Genomic DNA, 18,332 nt, shown 5'->3' with positions numbered 1-18,332 from the left:
TGAGCTGTACTGCAGCCAGCCACCAGGGGGCGATACATATGTTGAACATGTGAATACAACAAAGTTTAGAAGAGTGTATTCGCTCGCATAACTTGGCTGACTGCAGAAAGCTGTTGCCATGAGTCCACTCTTTATGCTAAGCTAGGCTAACTGGTTGTAGCGTCATGTTTATCGACATCGACAACAGACGTGAGAGGGGTGTCGACCTTCTCATCTGACTTTCAGCAGTGAAGTGAAGAAGTGTGGTTCTATTATATTACAGTTATGTTTTATTCTACTCGATCTTATAAAGAAAACCTCATGAAACACGTGTCAGGTGGGAGTTTTGATCTGTCATTCAAATCAGCTTCTGCTTTGATATCTGTAAACATTTTAATGTATCAATATATTTATATATTGTAGAAAAACAGTAAAACTTTGTTGTCTGGTGTGAGTCGGTGACACTAGTGCTCATCGTGGTGGAAAAACCTTCAGCTGATGGTTTTCCTGGTGGTTTTCAGCTCGTGCTCAGAGAAGAAAGAGCAGCCGGGTGGGGTGTTTATCCCGGGTGGGGTGTTTATCTGTGTCACATTGTGCTGCGCTGTGTCAGATTTGGATGTGGTTAATGAGTCGTGAACATTTTGTGAAGCAAGGTGTGTCGCAGCCTATCAGCGGCTCTTTGGACCGTCCACCTTTGGACTGTGAGGACAAATTGGGCAGGAAGCTGTTTGAGGAACAGTTCAAGGATAAGTACAGCTATAAAACACACTGCGAGGAGCGTGTGTGTGTGTGTGTGTGTGTGTGTGTGCGTGTGCGTGTGCGTGTGTGTTGCTGGGCTGGAGGTGGAGCTAAGGAACAGAACATTCCTCCATATTAGTGATAATATCATCTGATATTAATGTGAGGAGGCTGCTCAGCTGCTGTGTCAATATTGAACTCTGGAGCTCCTCCTCCTCCTCCTCCTCCTCCTCCTCTTCTCTCTCACTTACTCACACACACACACACACGCACACACACACACACACACACAGACCTTTGATTTGGAAAAAGGGAAATATTTATGACCAGTTGTGAAAGCTCTCTCAGGTTCAGCGCTGCGTTCGTGTGCGTACGCTGACGACCAAAGATTTGAGAAACCACAAGAGTCAGTCTGCAAGTCAACGTGTGAGACACACACACACACACGCACACACAGCTTCAGAAAATCACATTAGAAACAGGAGTTATGACATGCAGCTGCTAATTTATTTTAAATTAATTGGATTAAATCAATGGGAGAAAAACATCTGATTCTGCTCTCATGAATCTGTTTCCAAGGGTCAAATTAGTGCAGATCTTTTGACATGAATAAACTTCCATAAATCTGTGTGAGTGTGTGTGTGTGTGTATTTCCATTTTAGGACCTCCTGTGCCCTGGACACACTCGCTGAAGGGTGCACTGTGTGTGTGAGTGTGTGCACGTAAGATTACTTAAAAGCAGCCATATGGTCGTATCTGTGTGTGTGTGTGTGTGTGTGCAGGTGCTTACACAAGCTTATATTTGTATGTGCGTGTGTGTCACGTGGTCGCCCCCTATTAAACTCACTGCAGCACTTAGCCTGGACTCCAAAATGGCTTCACATCTCAGGCTCTCAACATGGGGTGTTCCTTTAATGCCACGGTGTGTGTGTGTGTGTGTGTGTGTGTGTGTGTGTGTGTGTGCGCGTGTGTGTTGGCAGGTGCATGAGGAATTCTCAATGCTCTTTGGGGCAAATTATCTTCCTGCTCGCCTGCTCTTTCAGGATGTATTTTGCTGCTTTTTCTGACCAAACCACCACAGAAAAGCTTCTTGTTTTAAAACGGCCTCCCGACCCCAAAGCGTCTCTGCAGTCCTGGCTTTGTTCCCGCTTTCAGTCCGCATTGAAATCGCACCAAATGAAAGTCTGGCTGGTTAAAACCTGACACGACTGAAATGCCAGCTGAACAACACGACCGGATGAAATCCAACGTCGATCTTCACCTGAAACAACTGAAAAAGCGTCAAACTAATGTCTTAAGACGTGAGTGTGAAAACAAATCTCGCATCGAGGTCTGCGGTCAGTGGAAAAACACGGCGGCGAGCTTCCACTGACAACAGCAATCATCTTTGTGTGTGTTTTTCGGGGGGGATTTCTGGTATTAAATCCATACATCCCCCCCTTATGAATCGCCTCCTTTGTCCTTCTAACTTTAGGCAGCACAACTTCATGTGAAAATCATATGATAACAAGAAGCACACACACACACACACACACACACACACACACACACACACAGTCCAAAAACGTGTCTTTTGTTCCATCGACTGTGGGCCTCCTGACCTCGTTAGTTCACCCAGATTTCAACCAATCCTCACATCTGTCCGATGTTAAACGATCCCTGTGTGTGTGTGTGTGTGTGTGTGTGTGTGTGTGTGTGTGCAGGCACATGTATGTACATGAGCAACCAGTCGCTCTCTGCTCCAACGCTCGTCGAGGTAAACGTTCTGTGTTGTGTTTCCTGTTCGGCTCGTGGCAGATCCTTTCGAACCCGGCGGCGAACAGATTTCTGCTTGTTTTCGTGCATCGTTTTGTTCGTTTCGCACAGATTTGGTGAGATTTTTGTTTTGCCAGCAGGTCAGTGAGGCTCAAGAGGGAGACAGAACTTTAAAGGAAGGTTGTCTTGTGTTTTTGTGACTTTTTTCTCACGTTTGTTACTTTTGTAAAAACGTCAACAGACTGATTTGCCCAAAATCTCGCTTATTCCCACTGCTTTTTTTGACATAATTTCCCCCGTCGCGTGTAGCTACCACACATGTAATCTGTGTCCCAGTGAGAAGACGAACGAACGCTTTTAACGCCGTCTGAAATGAGTTTAAACCGTTGAAGCAAAATTTTTCAGTTTCTCGTGTGGAAAAAGTTTGTCCGGAGCCCAGATTATGGAGGGATTATTTCCTTGGCAGAAAGTAGTCCCTGTAGGACCACAGCACTGACGCCTGAGCAAACTTTTTGGTGAACCGACCCTTTAGTTCCTGCTGACTCCGGCCCTGCTCTTCCCTCCTCCTCCTCAGTGTCAGTGAGGCAGAAACTGTAGCTCCACGCTCTTCCTCTGTGAGAAGCTGGTGATAAAAGCCTCAGATAAAAATGAAATTGGAGCCATTCGAGTCTCGTCCAGATTAACCAGATTAACATGCTGGTGAACCGGAATATTTTCACAAGACGACCTGAGAGACTAAATTAGCCTCAGTGACGTGTGGAGTGAGTTTAAAAATTTAGAGTCACAGTGTTAAGTTTTTAAAGTTTTTGCCATTTAAATGCAAGACTCAGACTCCTGGTTGTTGTGTCAGTGGAGGGTTAAATATAAAATCTCCAAATCTTCATGGTGCTTCTAGAAAACATCGGGGTGAGTAATTACGTGACGCCACACGGAACACATTAAAAGTACTGCAGCTGTCTTTACCGAGGGCTCGTTCAGCTCGGGAAACGTTCGGAAAATGTAAAAAATCTGTTTGCTCTGAGGCCTGCAGCTTCTCAACAACACGCTAATCACATCACACTGCAGTCTGATCCGCTCAGACCAACTCAAACGAAATTATCCTGTGAAACTTTTATTGTGTGGACCGACACTCGCTCACGCTGAACGCCTGCTTTCATCAGACAAGTCACATCTTTAAGGCTCGTGTTGTTTTCTGTGGGTGGAGAAAACCTCGCGGCTTCCGTCACATCTTTAATACGACTAATGATCAGTGGATTTGTTCCTCATGTTCATATGGAAATCTACTAACATATTTTTCAACCACTTCTTTCTTTGTTTTGGTGGACTGTTAGTGTTCACAAAGAGGAGGCAGAGTGTTTGTAAAAGCTGCCGTATAAAAGCTCACGCGTGAAACTGAGTGAAACTGGTGAAGCTGAGACCGAATCCCTCGGCCTCCGGCTCGGCTCGGCTCGGCTCAGACCTGACCAGATCACGAGCTTTCGGAGATGATTTTAAATGACTCGCTCAGTTCACGTCGAGTCCCATTCAAAAACTTTCAGCCATCACCAACACGTCTGCGATCGGTCGGTCGCGTTGATTTCCTCGCGTTGTTCTCTGCTCGCTTTTGTAGCGCGTGACAGCGTTGTGTTTAAGTGTCATCTGTTGAAAAGGAGAAATTTGTTCAAACCAACACGAAGAGCAAAGCCGCATCCATTATCACTGTGAGTGAGTGTGACAGTTGTGGTTTAGCTGCACACATGTGGTCGTGTGTGTGTGTGTGTGTGTGTGTGTGTGTGCGCTCGGAGTTCACGTAACACCAGGCTCAGTTAGATGTGGACGACTGTTGCATTAACACTGTAATGGCTTCTCTTCTCTTATCCCGTTCATCAATCGAGGCACGTGGCTGCCAGGCTGTCGTTTAGTGTGTGTGTCCTGCGCACACACACACACACACACACACTTATGCATAAATATAGAGTTAGTCAATCAGTCAGTCAGCATGAGGCCTCAGTAAAAGCCTGCACCGTGTGTTTATGGAGGGAGGGGGAGGAGACGGATGGAGCCTCTCAGCGGGGCAGCTCCTCTCTCGGCTCGTGGAGGATCGCCGCCCCATCAGGTCCTTTGTGTCTTCTTTCCTTTGCCACATGTGATGTAAGTGCGTCTGAGCTCCTCAGTAGGTCAGAGCGAATCAGGCAGATGCCACGACGCCAGGAGTTTCCAGTCGTATGATGTCGTCTCGTCTGAGCGGCATCCATGTTTAACAGCCCCTCGACGCAGGAAGCAACGCGGCGCTCGTCCCCACATGTGACATCTCAAAGAACAAACCAGCAATCGGCCCGATCGCAGGCGATCAAAGAACGAGGAGGAGCAGCGAAGGGAAGTTTGGGAAAGAGCAGAGAGTGAGAGGAGTGCAAGCGTGGGAAAGCCGGCGAGTAAAGAAGATGAACGATTAAAAAGGAAAAAGAGCGTTAGAGAGAGCGAGGAGGAAGTACCTTCAGTCCATCCTCACTCGGTGTGTCATGCTCTCGTTAACCCTCACACACATTCAGTAAATACAGCTCCACACAGTGATCACATAAGCCCTGTGTGTGTGTGTGTGTGTGTGTGTGTGTGTGGCCCTCTTGCTTTCTTTTGTCTCATCCGACATTTAAATCTCATAAGGAATTTACCCACGTGCCCCAGCAGGTCGAGGGAGGGGGGGTGGTGGCTAAAGAGGTTTAGTCCACCATGTAAACCTTTAAACCCAACAGCCAGAGAGACCAAAAAAGAAATAAATTAATCAAAAATAAATAAAAAAAGGAAAATTGTCTGAATGTCAGCAGCTTGTCCCTCAGGTCTACAGGCCATAATAAAAACAATAATGAGCAGGGGAGAGCAACGGGATGGCGTCCTGTGGGCTCACGGCGGACACACAAACACGCCACACAATAAGGCAGGACAATGGGAGACGTGGTGCTGCTGTGGTTCGCCGCCGCCCGCAGGCGTCCCGGTGCTTGTGGTGAACAATGAGGCTTCGCACATTAAGATTCAGCCGTCAGTTTCGGGTGTCGACGCCCTGCGGAGTCACCAAAACAAACTCATCTCCGCTCGCTTGTTTTGGGCCTCGCCCTGCAGCTGTTCGCTCTCCGCGGTATGAAAATCGTTTTTGTTTTGGACGCTGGCGAACGCTGCGTTTCCACGGCGATCTGTGAATCTGAGAAGTTGTTTTACTGTAAGGTTTTGTGCTCAGGTGTGTTTGGATGGAGCGTGTTGGAAGATCCTTCACTTACATGAAAGTAGTGATACCACAGTGTAGTAATGCCGTCACAGGCCTCCTCTGACCTCTCACCCATTCAGAAAATATTCCAGTTGTCTTGTAAATTAATGACCTTAATTTCAGAAATTGAGTTTGTATTCTGAAAATGACCCCCGTCACCCTTCCTGCCCGGCTCCGTAATTTATTTATTCTTTAATCTGATGGTCTGAATATGGCGTCACAGTAGGGTTTCTGGAGGTTCGCTGACCACTGTGGAGGGAAGACGTCTGAGGAAGCTGCAGGCATCATGAGCTCTTTGTTCTGCCGAGCATCACAATTCACTTCAGAAACCTTTCGTTATTTATCGACGCAGCCGCGTGTGGGCTGGTGTTGTGAAGGGAACGCTGCGATGTTTCTGACGCTTTCAGCATGTTTTTGCATTTTGTTTGTGTGTTGTCCACTGCAGGATTTTTTTTCTTCTTCTTCTGGGCCAGTGTAAGCAGCCTGCAGTGGTGCATTCAGGAGCAGCCTGGCTCCTTGAGGTGCATTCAGGTGCCCTGAAACCAAAAGTTCAGTGCAACCTGGAGCCCGTGTTTCACTCTCACTGGAATAAAATGGAATAAATTCCATGTGCCAATTCTCTAAAAATTTGAGCCTGAATGAGAAGCATCCAGCGGAGATTAAAGGTGATCACAGCTGGACGGACGGACGGCGGACGCCTCACATCTGTCCGCTCTGCCGGGGGAGAAAAACCCACATTTATTCAGCGCTTAGCGGAGAACCTCGAACCTCGCCCGTGGCTTTAATCACTGGCATTAAAAGCTTAAAAAAGAAAACACACCCCACCCCTCCTCTGCCACAGTTTGACAGGGGGTGGGGGTGGGGGTGGAGGGTGTTGGTCCCTCAGTGCGTTAGGTGGCCACGGTCCTGCCTGCACAAATTGGATTTTCTGCTGTCCAGTAGCTCAGCCGTTCGCTAAGCATGATGTCACTGAAAATCTCTCGTCGCCGTCTCTGCGCTCAGAGCGAGTTTTAATTCAAGTGAAATGTAGGTCAAGTGGGGAGCAGATGAGATTGTTCAGCGCAGTAAGGCTGCCTGATGCTCAAAAACAAAACAAATAGTGTGTTTTTTTAAGCAGCACGTGTGTGTGTGTGTGTGTGTGTGTTAGGTTTGTGTGCTCAAGCGGTACTTCTTTACTCAGTTGCGTGTGTGATGGTGCAGTGAGTCACTGAATCTTATTAGGTGTGTGTGTGTGTGTGTGTGTGTGTGTTTTACAGTTCAGAGTCCACTGAATCCTTCAGGCTGAAGCTCATCTCATTACTTTTAAAACAATAAACTCTGAAATCTTGTTGTTGGACTCTTTATTTACTTCTGAATCCAGAACAGAGCTGGCAGTTTAATTTGCTCCTCAACAGCTTGTGATTTAAAGGACCATTCCAGCAATTTTTTTTAAATGTAATTTTGTTTGTTTTTTTCTTCTTAAAACATCTGGACGTTTTATAAAACAAAAAGGGTGAGTGTTGCTCTTTATTAGCATGCGTTTTTGTTTATTTTCTCCCCATTTTTCTGTTGACTTTCTATAAGTTCTGAGTTGTTTTCTTCTCGAAGCAGGAAATACATTTTTCATGCGTGGGAACATAAAAAAGTATGAAATCAGTCCAAATTGATCAAGGCTTTTTTCAGAAAGCATCCTGGACTGTATGACACAGTGAAAATCAATTTCCTTGTCAAACTTCCAGATCATTGATTGAATTTGGGATCATTTCCCAATAATTCGATTCTGTTGAACACGTAATCTGTTTCTGTTGCGTTTGTCGATAAACTCCTCCACTGACAGTGTTTGTTCACTGTGCCGCTCAGCTCACACGTGAGAGACATCAACATGCAAAATGTTGATTTCAAGCCTCGTTTTTTAGAGAATCAGACTTGTGACCAAAACATTCTCTGGGAAAAATGTGGAGAGGCACAAGGTTAAAAGTCTTCCCTCCATCAGAAACTTGTACTTCAGGTGCAAAGCAAGTGGAGCCGCTTGGCAGATGTGAAAGATTTCAGTTTGAACTTTATGAGCCTGTAAGTAAATCCATATCTGGAAGTAAACCTTAAAGAGAAAGTTCACCTCAAAATCAGATTTCAGTTCAGTCAAATTTTGTGTTGGTGTGGTCAGATTGAGACTCAGGTTTTAAACATCGAGCGGCTGATCAGCTACAAAGTGATGTTGAAGTTGTGACTGGTTCGATGTCAACCTCGTTTGCTTTCCAGCCGAGCCGAGATGTTTCTCATTTGATAAAAGAACGCTTCCTTTGTGCTGTAGATGTTTTTTTCTCTTTTTTTGTAAAATATAAATATACATGGTGGAGTCATTATGCTTTACTTTTTTGAAAAAAATGGTAATTTAAATCGTCAGATCTCCAGCTACCTTTACAAAGAACTTGATAGTAATTACCAGAGGAAGACTGGGCTCAGACGCTCAGTGTTAGAAGATAATGAAGCGGACAAAGCCTTTGGTTTCACAGCTCTTCGGTGCTAACGAGGAGATTCAGTATGTGATTGCTGACTCGTGTACCACCGCCAAAGAATTTTCCCACAGTATTGCTCTCAGCGCTGCAACTTTGCCATGTGGCAGAACGGGCAGTCTTCACCCAAAGCTTCAGGTGATGAACTGGAATCAGCAGCTTGCAGGCCCCCTGAAATGATCGTTTCATCTGCTCTGAGGCTAAAGGCCCTTCGTGATCCACTGTGACAGCCTCCGTGGAAACACGTCTCTGTGAAACTGCCATACAAGCTTTGTTACAGGCAGTAAAGGTGCATTTACAACTTCACAGGACATTACAACTGGGTTTTTAAAGTGTCAGTTCACCCGAACTCGCCACAGTTTTCTCCCTTACCTCCACTTGTATCTGAAGATAACAATTTTTGTCTTATTTGTTCAGGTTTTGAAAAGTTTTGTCTGTTCTCAAAGAGAATTGACCTGTTGTGTTCAGTACACTGAATAATAAGATTCAATGGCATCTAAACTGCATTAGTATTAATCAGTGTTCTAAGCTGTTTTCCACGTCTTACACTGAACAGTTTTCATAAGAACTACTGTACTTTTTAGAAATAACAGTCCAGCCTCTGACTAACCTCAGCACTCAGCAGACTCTGGTTCTTTCAGTTATTTCCTTTCAGTGTCTCTCCTTTTTCCCCATTCCAGTGAAGTAAAATGCATTTTCGCCTCCCATGGACAGATAGATAGATAGATACTTTATTGATCCCGAGGGAAATTCAAGCACCAGTAGCCCATTACAGCAGTGAAAACGACAGTCAACCAAGAGAGTCAGGAATCTGCAGCAGTGAGCTAAGTGAACTTAAATCAGCTTTTTAATCCCAGAAGTTTAAAAAATAAAATGCCTGCAATGCACATTTGAATCCTGATTTAGAATGTGAATGCCACTGTTGTGAATGCTTCAGACTATTCAGCATAGCCTTTGTGGTTGTGTTTTACAGACATGCCCGACTTGAGGACAAGGCTATCTGCTTGATGTTTACACCGTGAATGTTTTTGTTCAATGGACTTTTTCAATGCAGTCTTTCAGAAAAAAAAATCCATTCAGCTGCATTGTGCTTTGGCTGAAGCAGACACCTCAGACTATCTCTGGTCTGAGAAAATCAAAACTATCTGCATGAAATGACACTGCTTGAAGTTACTGAAAAAAATATGTTGTTTTGGGTGAATTTGGGTGAACTGACCCTTTATCACAGATTTAAGGAAATGCTGCTGAGTGTTTGAAAGAATGAAGATCTTAGCTAGCAGATCAGCCTCTCCTGCCTTTCACTGGATTGTGCTGTCCCACATTAACAATTAACTCCCCCATATTCATCATCATAAATTATAGCAAATTACACAATTATTTTCTATTGTTCAGGTTTAAGAAGCCCACTGAGGCTCATCTTGCCAGGGTGCTAGCGAGCGATCTTGCCTCATTTTGACGATCTTAATGCACATGTGACCGAAACTGACGGGGATGTTTTTTCTCTTTCTGTGGAAACTGCTGTCTGGGCCTGTTCGCATAGAATAAAATATTGGCACTGTTAGTTTAGTTTTCATTTGCATCACATCATCGTGTCTACATCTCATATCACGTTCAGATTCCAGATCTATGTGGGCTGTGGTGTGATATGTAGGTGAGACGACTGTCAAGTAAGATTGACCAACAGAAAAATGGGTCATTCGAGTAACTGTTGAGACATTTTGTAGCCCTCTATGTGGCACCAAGAGCAGATATTTTGAACTACACAACTGGGAGATTTTTTGCCAAACCCAACCAGACCTGAAGAACAGCACTTAACATTTATTGTGGCACCGCTGTTCAAAAACTGCATCCAAAAACCTTTAAAGAAGTCATGCTGTGTGCAGACGGGGAGCTGTACTTTTGAGGCTAAGTTTGATACTTGTGGCTATGCCTAGGATACTGTGTTAACAGTCAACTGGAGGTTTGGCCGGCATCAGGAGTCAAAAAAAAGTTTTAAAAAGTAGAAATATCTAAGGCCTGAAGGATGGCCATGTATCGTCAGTGTGAAAGGTTTTTGTTTCCAGTGAATTGCAAAATGCTGCCCTTTAGAAATGCTGAAGTCTCGAGTGCTCGTTGGGGCCCCCTCGATGCAGTGAAGCGAGATGGTCTTTAAAAGGCAAGGTCTCTTCTCTCAGTAACTGTTTAAAACCTTTTCTTTTTCTTTTACACCCCTCCCATCCCTTCAGCTGCAAGCTAATATTTTAGATTCTTTTCATTTCCACTGTGAATAATTTCCTCTGCGTGAAAAGAATTTAAAGAGAGTTTGGTGAGCAAGAAAAATGTTACTTCAGTTCATTTTTCATTTTGTCTCTCTGGCATTCATTTTCTGATCTTTTTTCACACCATTTTTTGTGACCTTGTGGAGCAATGAAAGACCTACGCTGTCATGTGAAAAGGAACATGTATTGGCCATGGAAAGTGGAGACTCTTGTCTTTTTCACTGGGAAGAAAGGAAGGATGCACATTTTAAATGTTAGGGAGTTGGAGCAAAGGTGTGAAAGTACTTCAAAAACTAATAAAAATCGAATTGCTTTCTTTAGAGAAAGTGGAATGAAAGATCAGGCCGACAGCAAAGCAGGTTATCATCATTAATTAATCTTTTGGCAGCGTATCATCACAGTTCACGTGTCAATGTGCCGGAATCGCACAGGAGGTGACTGCAGACAAAGACATTGACCCCCCCCCCCGCCTGTCTAGTCAAGTCAGTCACATTGAATTATTTAGGTTTTTGAATATGTTTTTATTTCATAGTGTTTCACACAGTAAGGACATGAAAATTCATTAATAACAGAGAACTAACAATGTGGCAGAAGAGTGTGAGGTTGGACCTAAAAATGAAGGAGAATATTGTAGGTTTATCTGAGCCGATAAGCAGCTGAGCGATGGTCTAAGGCTCCACACGATGCTTCCAAAATCATCTGAAATCAGTTGCAAACCAGAATCAGAATCAGAATCAGAATTCCTTTATTTATCCCCGGAGGGAAATTCTTGACTCAAGAACGACTCAAGGACTCAAACGACTCAAAGATTGGGTTAAAAGTTTTTCCTTTCCAAACAAAACATGACTGATTTGACTTGATTTTCTCCTAAAGCAGTCTGTCAGTTAATCTTTAGTCAATCAACAGAAAATAAATCAAAATGAATTCCAGTGGTCCATTTTTGTATTAACCAAAAGTCTGCTTTACTTTTTCCTGGATAAAAGATGAATGTTCTTAACAAATCGTAATGAAATCAAGAGATCTGTCGATGATGTAAAAATGTGTGTGAAGCCTCAACATTTTACAGTTTGTAGCTTCTCTGCAGCGACATCCATATTTGAAGCTTTGTAGTCCACCACAAGCTCCCTGGTTTGGATGATACCGAGCTTCGGGTGATTCACAAAGCTCTCGGTCAGTCACTATGTATATGGGTCTGTACAGACATGAATGGAAACTGTAAGTTGACTGGTTGGTGAAGGCGTACAGCCATGAGGCAGTGATTCTGGTCTGGCATTTTATTGACCAAACAGCAAATTGATTAATCAGAAAATGAGGTTAATTGATTGCAAAAACAGTCATAAGTTGCAGTTCTACTGGTGACTGCAAACCGCTCTAAACGAACCAGTAGCATCTTTTTCTCAGTTGTCTTGGTGAGCCCACCATATGCTGCAAATAAATGTTATGTGCTAACACATCTCAGTGGAGGATTTATTTTTCCTCCAAAACGTATTCTTGGCATCTGTGGCATCTTGGCAGGTAAAGCATGAAGTTAATTTGCAGACGCTGCCAGTAAGTTCTCAGGGCTTGAGGCAGATGGGTGAGAACCACTGGTCCAGATGGTGCTGGTGCATCCAGACTGACCGCAAGTGCCAGCTCTGTGGTTCAGAGGCACTCTGGAGTACCATTTGGCTGGAAAACAGCCAAACCAACAAAAATCAGGAAGTCTGTTAACTTCATGTTGCCCTCCTCTTCTTTGTCTTCATTTTCCCTCCTCATCTCCTCTGGTTTCAGTTCTCCTCCATCCTTTGCTCAGTTTTGCTGAAGCTCACTTTAAAGGTTCCATCACACCCACAGCTGGATTTCTTTAGGCTCAAAACATCCTTCTGCAAGGGACTCGAGGCTTGTAAACAAGAGTCACATGACTCCGTAGTAGCTGCTTCGCTGGACAGATGTTTGGTTGCTACTCATCCTGCCAAGTTTAGAGAATTTTGGTAGCAGGAGGGAGTTCATTTATCTTAAAATAAGTATGATGAATTAGTTTGTGCAGATCATAATCAGATTGTGGTTTTGCTGCAGTTTATTTTATCATGCTTGATTTTCCAGTAGCTTCAAAGTTTTGTTTGAGGTCAGTGACCCTTTATTAGCTCCCAAATTCTTTTTACCAGATTAACTGGAGACCTGTTTAAGTTTTGCAGACTAGGAGATTTATTTAAAATTATTTGTGTTAAAACACACACACACACACAGAAATAGTGTATTTCAGGTCAATTTTTATTTTAAAAGATCTAACAGTTAACGGATTAATCAGTGAAATAAAATCCTCTGTGACCTTTAGTGCACAGCAAGCTGCTGTAAGTGGAGTTTTGACCCGAAGGTTGAGACACTCAGCCATAAACTCGGGGCTGTAGCTCTTTGTTTTTCTTTGCTGTATTTGGTTTATGAGCTCAGTTTGCATCCAGATTTACCTGGAAGATGACACATTCACCGTTTTCAGCACACCCGTCTGACAGCCTCCATTTCATCCCTGTTGAGTGCTTGTATACCAGTCCAGCACTCAGTCTCTTCCCAGCTCTTTTTCACCGTCACACCCCTGTTGTTTATCACTTCAGCAGGCAAGTTAATTGGCAGAAAATAAAAGAATATACCAATTACCACTCTCATTGTTTAATACCCCTCTAAGCACCACCGTTTCCCAGCCCCCCCCCCACCAACGCACACCTCCGACGTCCTCATTCATTTGCGCGAATACACAAACTCCCACATCTCTCCTTTAATTGTTTTCAATTTGTTTCTCGTTAGCGCTCATATGCCCGCACCTCCTTCTCCTCTCGCTTTTTTTCCGATGGGATGGGTTGTTTTGTGTTGGAGGCCATGAAGAAGAGGAAGCGAGTGGCAGTGAAATCTGCTCAGGAAGAACGGAAAGGTAATGCTTTGAAATATGTCCAGGTGTCGTCAGCAGGAACGGAGCGCAGAGGGCGAAAGGAAACACGTCTTCATCCTCCTTCCTGCTCTCCACCACATAATGAAATAATTAGATAATTAGACGAGTAATTGGACCGATTGTTTTTTTCCCTTTCCTCCTGCTGTGACATGTGCTTGGCTACAGAGATGAGCAAAGTGGGCAGAAAAAAAAAACAAAACAGATTTACAGCAGCACCACACCCACCCGAAGCCTTCCCCCGGTGCATTATGGGAAAACAGGGACCCAAATTTGTCTCGACCAATCGTTCGCCTTTTCAAAATCAGCCGTGCACATACGCTGTGTGTGTGTTTGCAGGAGAGGAGAGTGATTCATTGCTCGCATGCAGTCATCCGTTGTGCTGCTGTTTGATGTTAGGGGGTGATTCGTCAGCCAATGAGAAAGCTCGACCTAGTTCCCCACCCCCCCCCATGCTTCCCTGAGCCATGATCAAATGTTAAAAGTGTGACTGGCTCAACGCCGTAATGTAAAACCCCCAAATCCACGGTTTGATGTGTGGTGTGATGGTGTGTATTGTAGGGTTGATTCACCTTCTTATGAGACAGTTCTGCCTTGACAGTGTTTTTGCTGCGCTAACAAGCGTGTGTGTGTGTGTGTGTGTGTGTGTGTGTGTGTGTGTGTTGGGGGTGTGTTAGTCACTGAAATAGCTGCCAGCGCACATCAGCCTCCTTTGAGCTCATCACCGGATACTTCAGAGAGAGAGAAAGAGAAATGAGATGAGATTAGGGATTTGGTTTGCCGAGAAGCCGTCAGATTGAATCGACACACCGCATTTAGGTTGTGCGTTTTTTCTTTATGTTTTTTTAGTGTGTGTGTGTGTGATTGCTGCAGTTGGTTTGCGTCTCTGTGTTTTACCACGCCTTTGGCCAACTGCGCACATGTTTGCTTTGTTCATTTTCCTCCTCATTCCCCAGGACACACACGCCCACATGTACATACATGCTACGCACACACACTCTTCACGCTATGCCAGAGGTGGTTGCGACTCTCAGCTTTTTATTTGTGTTTGTTCTCAAACAGACAAAAACGGTTCAACAGTTGGACAGAAGTTTGTTTCCCGCAGAGAGAAAAAAGGATTTGGTTGATCTTATTCTCTGTGATCTCTCTTTCCCTTAGACCTCAAACGTCTCGCTCGTTTAAATGGTTTAAATGGCTTCTCACTTTCCACAAATCTTAACAAAACGCATCCAAAAGTGACTAATTAAATGAAAAGTGACAAGTCATGATTTTCGTGACTTAAATTTCGTGTAGTTTTTTTTTTTTTTTTTTAATGAACAGAAACTTTTATTGCTTGGCACAAACAACAGATTATTCAGAGAGCTCAAACCTTCTTAATTTGTGGTTTTGAAAATAGAAAATGTTTCTACATTCTTAATCTGTATGAAAACAAATTCATTAGAAGATCGTAAAACTGTTAAATTAATGTACACACGCCTTACAACAGTGCTTGCATCCATAGAAGAAACTCATCATTTGCGCCACTGTCACAAGTTCGCACAAAATTTCATTAAAACCAGAGCAGTAAAGCGGTGATGAACTGACTGAGTGTTAACAACCACGATGAAGAGCCTTCTTTGCTGGTTGTGCTGCCCTGGGAGCCAATGAGACACCAAGGTCAGACCTTACTGGAATGAAGTAGTCAGTCAAACATCATCCAGTCAAACCAGACAGCCAGTCCTTGGGGGCAACATCTGAGAATCCTGCTGAGAACCTGATGTGAAAGAAAGCCATCCAAAGAGGCAAGAAGAGCTTTCACAAATGGGTTCACTTCACCTACCAAGGCCACGTAATGTACAGGAACATTCATTTTTGAGAAAACAAAGAAAACACTTCACTAGAAAGTACCACAACATGGAGCGAAATAAATATACCCAACAATTACCCAATTAGCATTAACTGTTCCGTAGCTACTTATGGCTCCACTCCATCAGCCTGCTACAGACTTAAATTAAAGTAGCCAGAGCCACAATAATGATGCTTTATGCTGCATTTGTCTTTTCCTTGTTTTTCTTTGTATTTCATTTTTGACCTGTAGGCAACAAAAACTCCATCCAAAAGTTACAGAAATTAGCTTTTGCCGTATGAAGTGCAGCCCGTTAGCGAACGACTTCCTCTACATTAAGCAGAAACAGAGCTTTGTCTTTGAGTTGTCCTATTTTTGCTGCTTCTGCTGCCATTTCAGGGCAGGCGCGTAGCGAGCTAGCTTGAGTTAGTGTTCGGTTCATATGGTTTATGCAAAGCAGGGTTGTTGTAGCTACGTTGGTAGCTGCTGAAATCTGTGAAATGATAAATGTGGAAATCATGATGTTTGTATCACGTGCATGTTAGTACACAGTAGAAGCAGCAGGCGACTTTTGGGCTCCTTTGGATGGTCAAATGGTATGATAATGACCATGCAGAGGAACATACTCAAAGTAGATCAAATACAAGATAAACTACATATCACTCTACTGTCCATTGGACTCACTGCCACATTAGGCATGTTGTGAAGCCACTGAGTGGAATTCAAATCACAGTAGACATGGAACATGTGTGGAACAAACTGATAAGTTCGCCTGTGAATTTCTGTTTTAGTGTTTCTGGTTGCGGACTTGTCATGTGAGGTCCCCGTGTCCCTCACTGTCACCAGAGTGGATTCTATTTTCTGCTGTGCTGAGGTTACATTCAGGGGCAAAGTGTCACAGAATAGTGTTATTTTTACTTTAAAAGAAAAGCAGCCTCTGCGGAAACGGTTGCAACTAATTGGAGCTAATTTGGAGTGCAAAGATCAGAAAGATCAAAGAGGTCTGTGGCTCCTCTGATCTTTAATGCTTCATCCAACTTAGGCAAAAGATTCTCGCTACAACTTGATAGCTCACATGCAATACACGGAAAAGTTATTCAACATGCTAACAAAGCCAAAGCACTTAACCAGAGGCATTCACAGCCTTTGGGAAATGACCACAGTAAGGCTGTGTCCAGTCTTTGTTAGGAAGCGGTGCGGCTTGGATCACTTTTGTGAGGCTCAAAGAAAGTTTTGTGTCCAGTTGGCAAACCGTAAAAATTAAGGTTTTTAACTTGAGGTTAGTGGGTTTAAGGCTGCTTCTGACTGCTTAATGTTAGTTGCTGAAAAACAGAAAAGCACTACATCTAAGAACTTCACGTGTGCGGGCCTTCGACTGCAGGAAGCTCAGGTCGTTTACGCCTCATACACGTGCATGCTTGTTAGGTGTAGAAAATCAAAGGCTTGTTTAAACACCTTCAGATGTTTACTGCAAATAAACAGACCAAGAACGAGTCTTAGTTCAGACAGAGCACTGAGGCTCAGCTGTTTATTTACTCTTCGCTGGTTGTGGCTTCAGATTGGTCAGTGTGACTGATAACATCCAATCATATTCCCTGTGTTTATAACCTGCCAGTTAAACGAGTTTGTACTGCTGTGCCAAGGCGACTCGCCTCGAAGCTTTGGGTGTAACGTTTCTGGAGGGAGTGAGGACTTAAACGTTACAACAGCATCAAGTCTGAAGTGTTCAGTCAACTTGGCCTGTTGTTCCCCAGTATCTCTCTCTCTCTCTCTCTCTCTCTCTGCATGTTGTCTCACTTCCTCTTCCCTGAAGCCCAGACCCACGTTAGGGTTAATTAGGTATTGATTTGATCAGGGCCAGGCGAGGGGCCCTGTTCTAAGGGCTTTTGGTCATGCTAAATTATTAACGTTCATGCAGAACTATATATAGCTTAGATTAGATGGTCAAAAGAAAGCTAGTGTGCTCCCTCCTCTGCCTCCCCGTTTTCCTTCCCTCTCCTCTCCCTGTCCGTCCTCAGATTGATTGTGCTGCTTCCTCCAGTGTCGAGTTCCTGTCGACAAACGGGAGGGATGCCGTTTCTTCATGCGCTTGCACATTTGGCGAGCCTTTCCCCCAATGAATTTCAGAGCTCAGCTGCTCTCGGCCGAAAGCGAAGCGGCGGTCCAACAGCACTGAGTGTGTTGGATGTGGTACTTGCTGGATTTCCCTGTTGCCATGTCCACGCTGACACAGATAAACACAGCATAGATGTATGTCTAATCTGGTGTCAAGTCAAGATGACAGAGCATCTGGATTTTCTTGAATACATCAGAATGAGACCAGGATTAATTGAGGGATTGATAACATGACCCATAGCTTATTAAATCAAAAAGTGGATTTAGTGTCGGATTAGTCACGAATAACCAAATGTAAAAGATCCTTACAAATCATTGGCAGATAAATTGTTATGTGCTGTTGTTACGTATTGTTTTTTGGACTCAGAAGCCTTCTGACTCTTGGTGTCTACGAGTTAAGCCTCTTGCTTGTTTCCCTGGAAATGCAGCGAGTTCCCTCAAACGTCCAAAGTCCCCATCGTGTCTGTGTTATTAGTGGTTGTTTGTCCTTTCAGGTGCACATGTGGATTGACTCGATGTCTTGTGATTTCCTCCACACATGTATTCGTGTGTGTTTTGGTGTGTGAGCCTCTTGAGTTTGTGTGACGCTGCTCTCGGCTGTGCTGCTGGACTCTGAAGTGAAACGAAGTGACACAATGGAGGTTTCAGAGACTGGGGACAGCGGCGTGTGTGTGTGTGTGTGTGTTCATGTGCGTTTTTGCATAACACACTGACAGAATCCCACACCCCGTTATGTGTTTGTGTGCGTCTCTCTAGCATGTCACGTGTGAATGCTTTTGGGCCCTGAGTGAATTCTCTAACTGACCTACATTTCTGGAGCTTTTTGCCTGTGGCTCAGGAGACTTGGTCGCCGTTATCCCATCTAGCCAATCACATCCCCTAATCTTGTTTGTCCAATCACATCCTCAGTTTCATCCGTCCAATAGGAACCTCAGCCTCGTAGAGGGAGTCACCCGCGGCTTTGCGCTGCCCGCAGCTGGAGATACATTTGTGAATGACTGTCTCTTTAAATATGAAG

General features: G+C 44.1%; 1 protein-coding gene across 2 annotated transcripts in view; it reads left to right on the top strand.

The window, feature by feature from the left end:
- Positions 1-18,332, top strand: part of lcor (ligand dependent nuclear receptor corepressor) — a 63,450-nt gene that overhangs the window by 14,221 nt on the left and 30,897 nt on the right. The window contains exon 1 of one of the 2 annotated variants that reach the window (XM_046374286.1): positions 11,916-13,359. The exons of the other annotated variant lie outside the window; for it this stretch is intronic. Coding sequence (XP_046230242.1) covers positions 13,284-13,359 — 76 coding nt within the window. The 5' untranslated portion in view covers positions 11,916-13,283. Of the gene's footprint in view, positions 1-11,915; positions 13,360-18,332 lie in introns of those variants that run through there. 2 annotated transcript variants of the gene reach the window in all.

Source organism: Scatophagus argus, chromosome 2, assembly GCF_020382885.2.
Source record: "Scatophagus argus isolate fScaArg1 chromosome 2, fScaArg1.pri, whole genome shotgun sequence".
NCBI classification, from domain to species: domain Eukaryota; kingdom Metazoa; phylum Chordata; class Actinopteri; family Scatophagidae; genus Scatophagus; species Scatophagus argus.
This window is presented reverse-complemented; position numbering and strand designations above follow the sequence as displayed.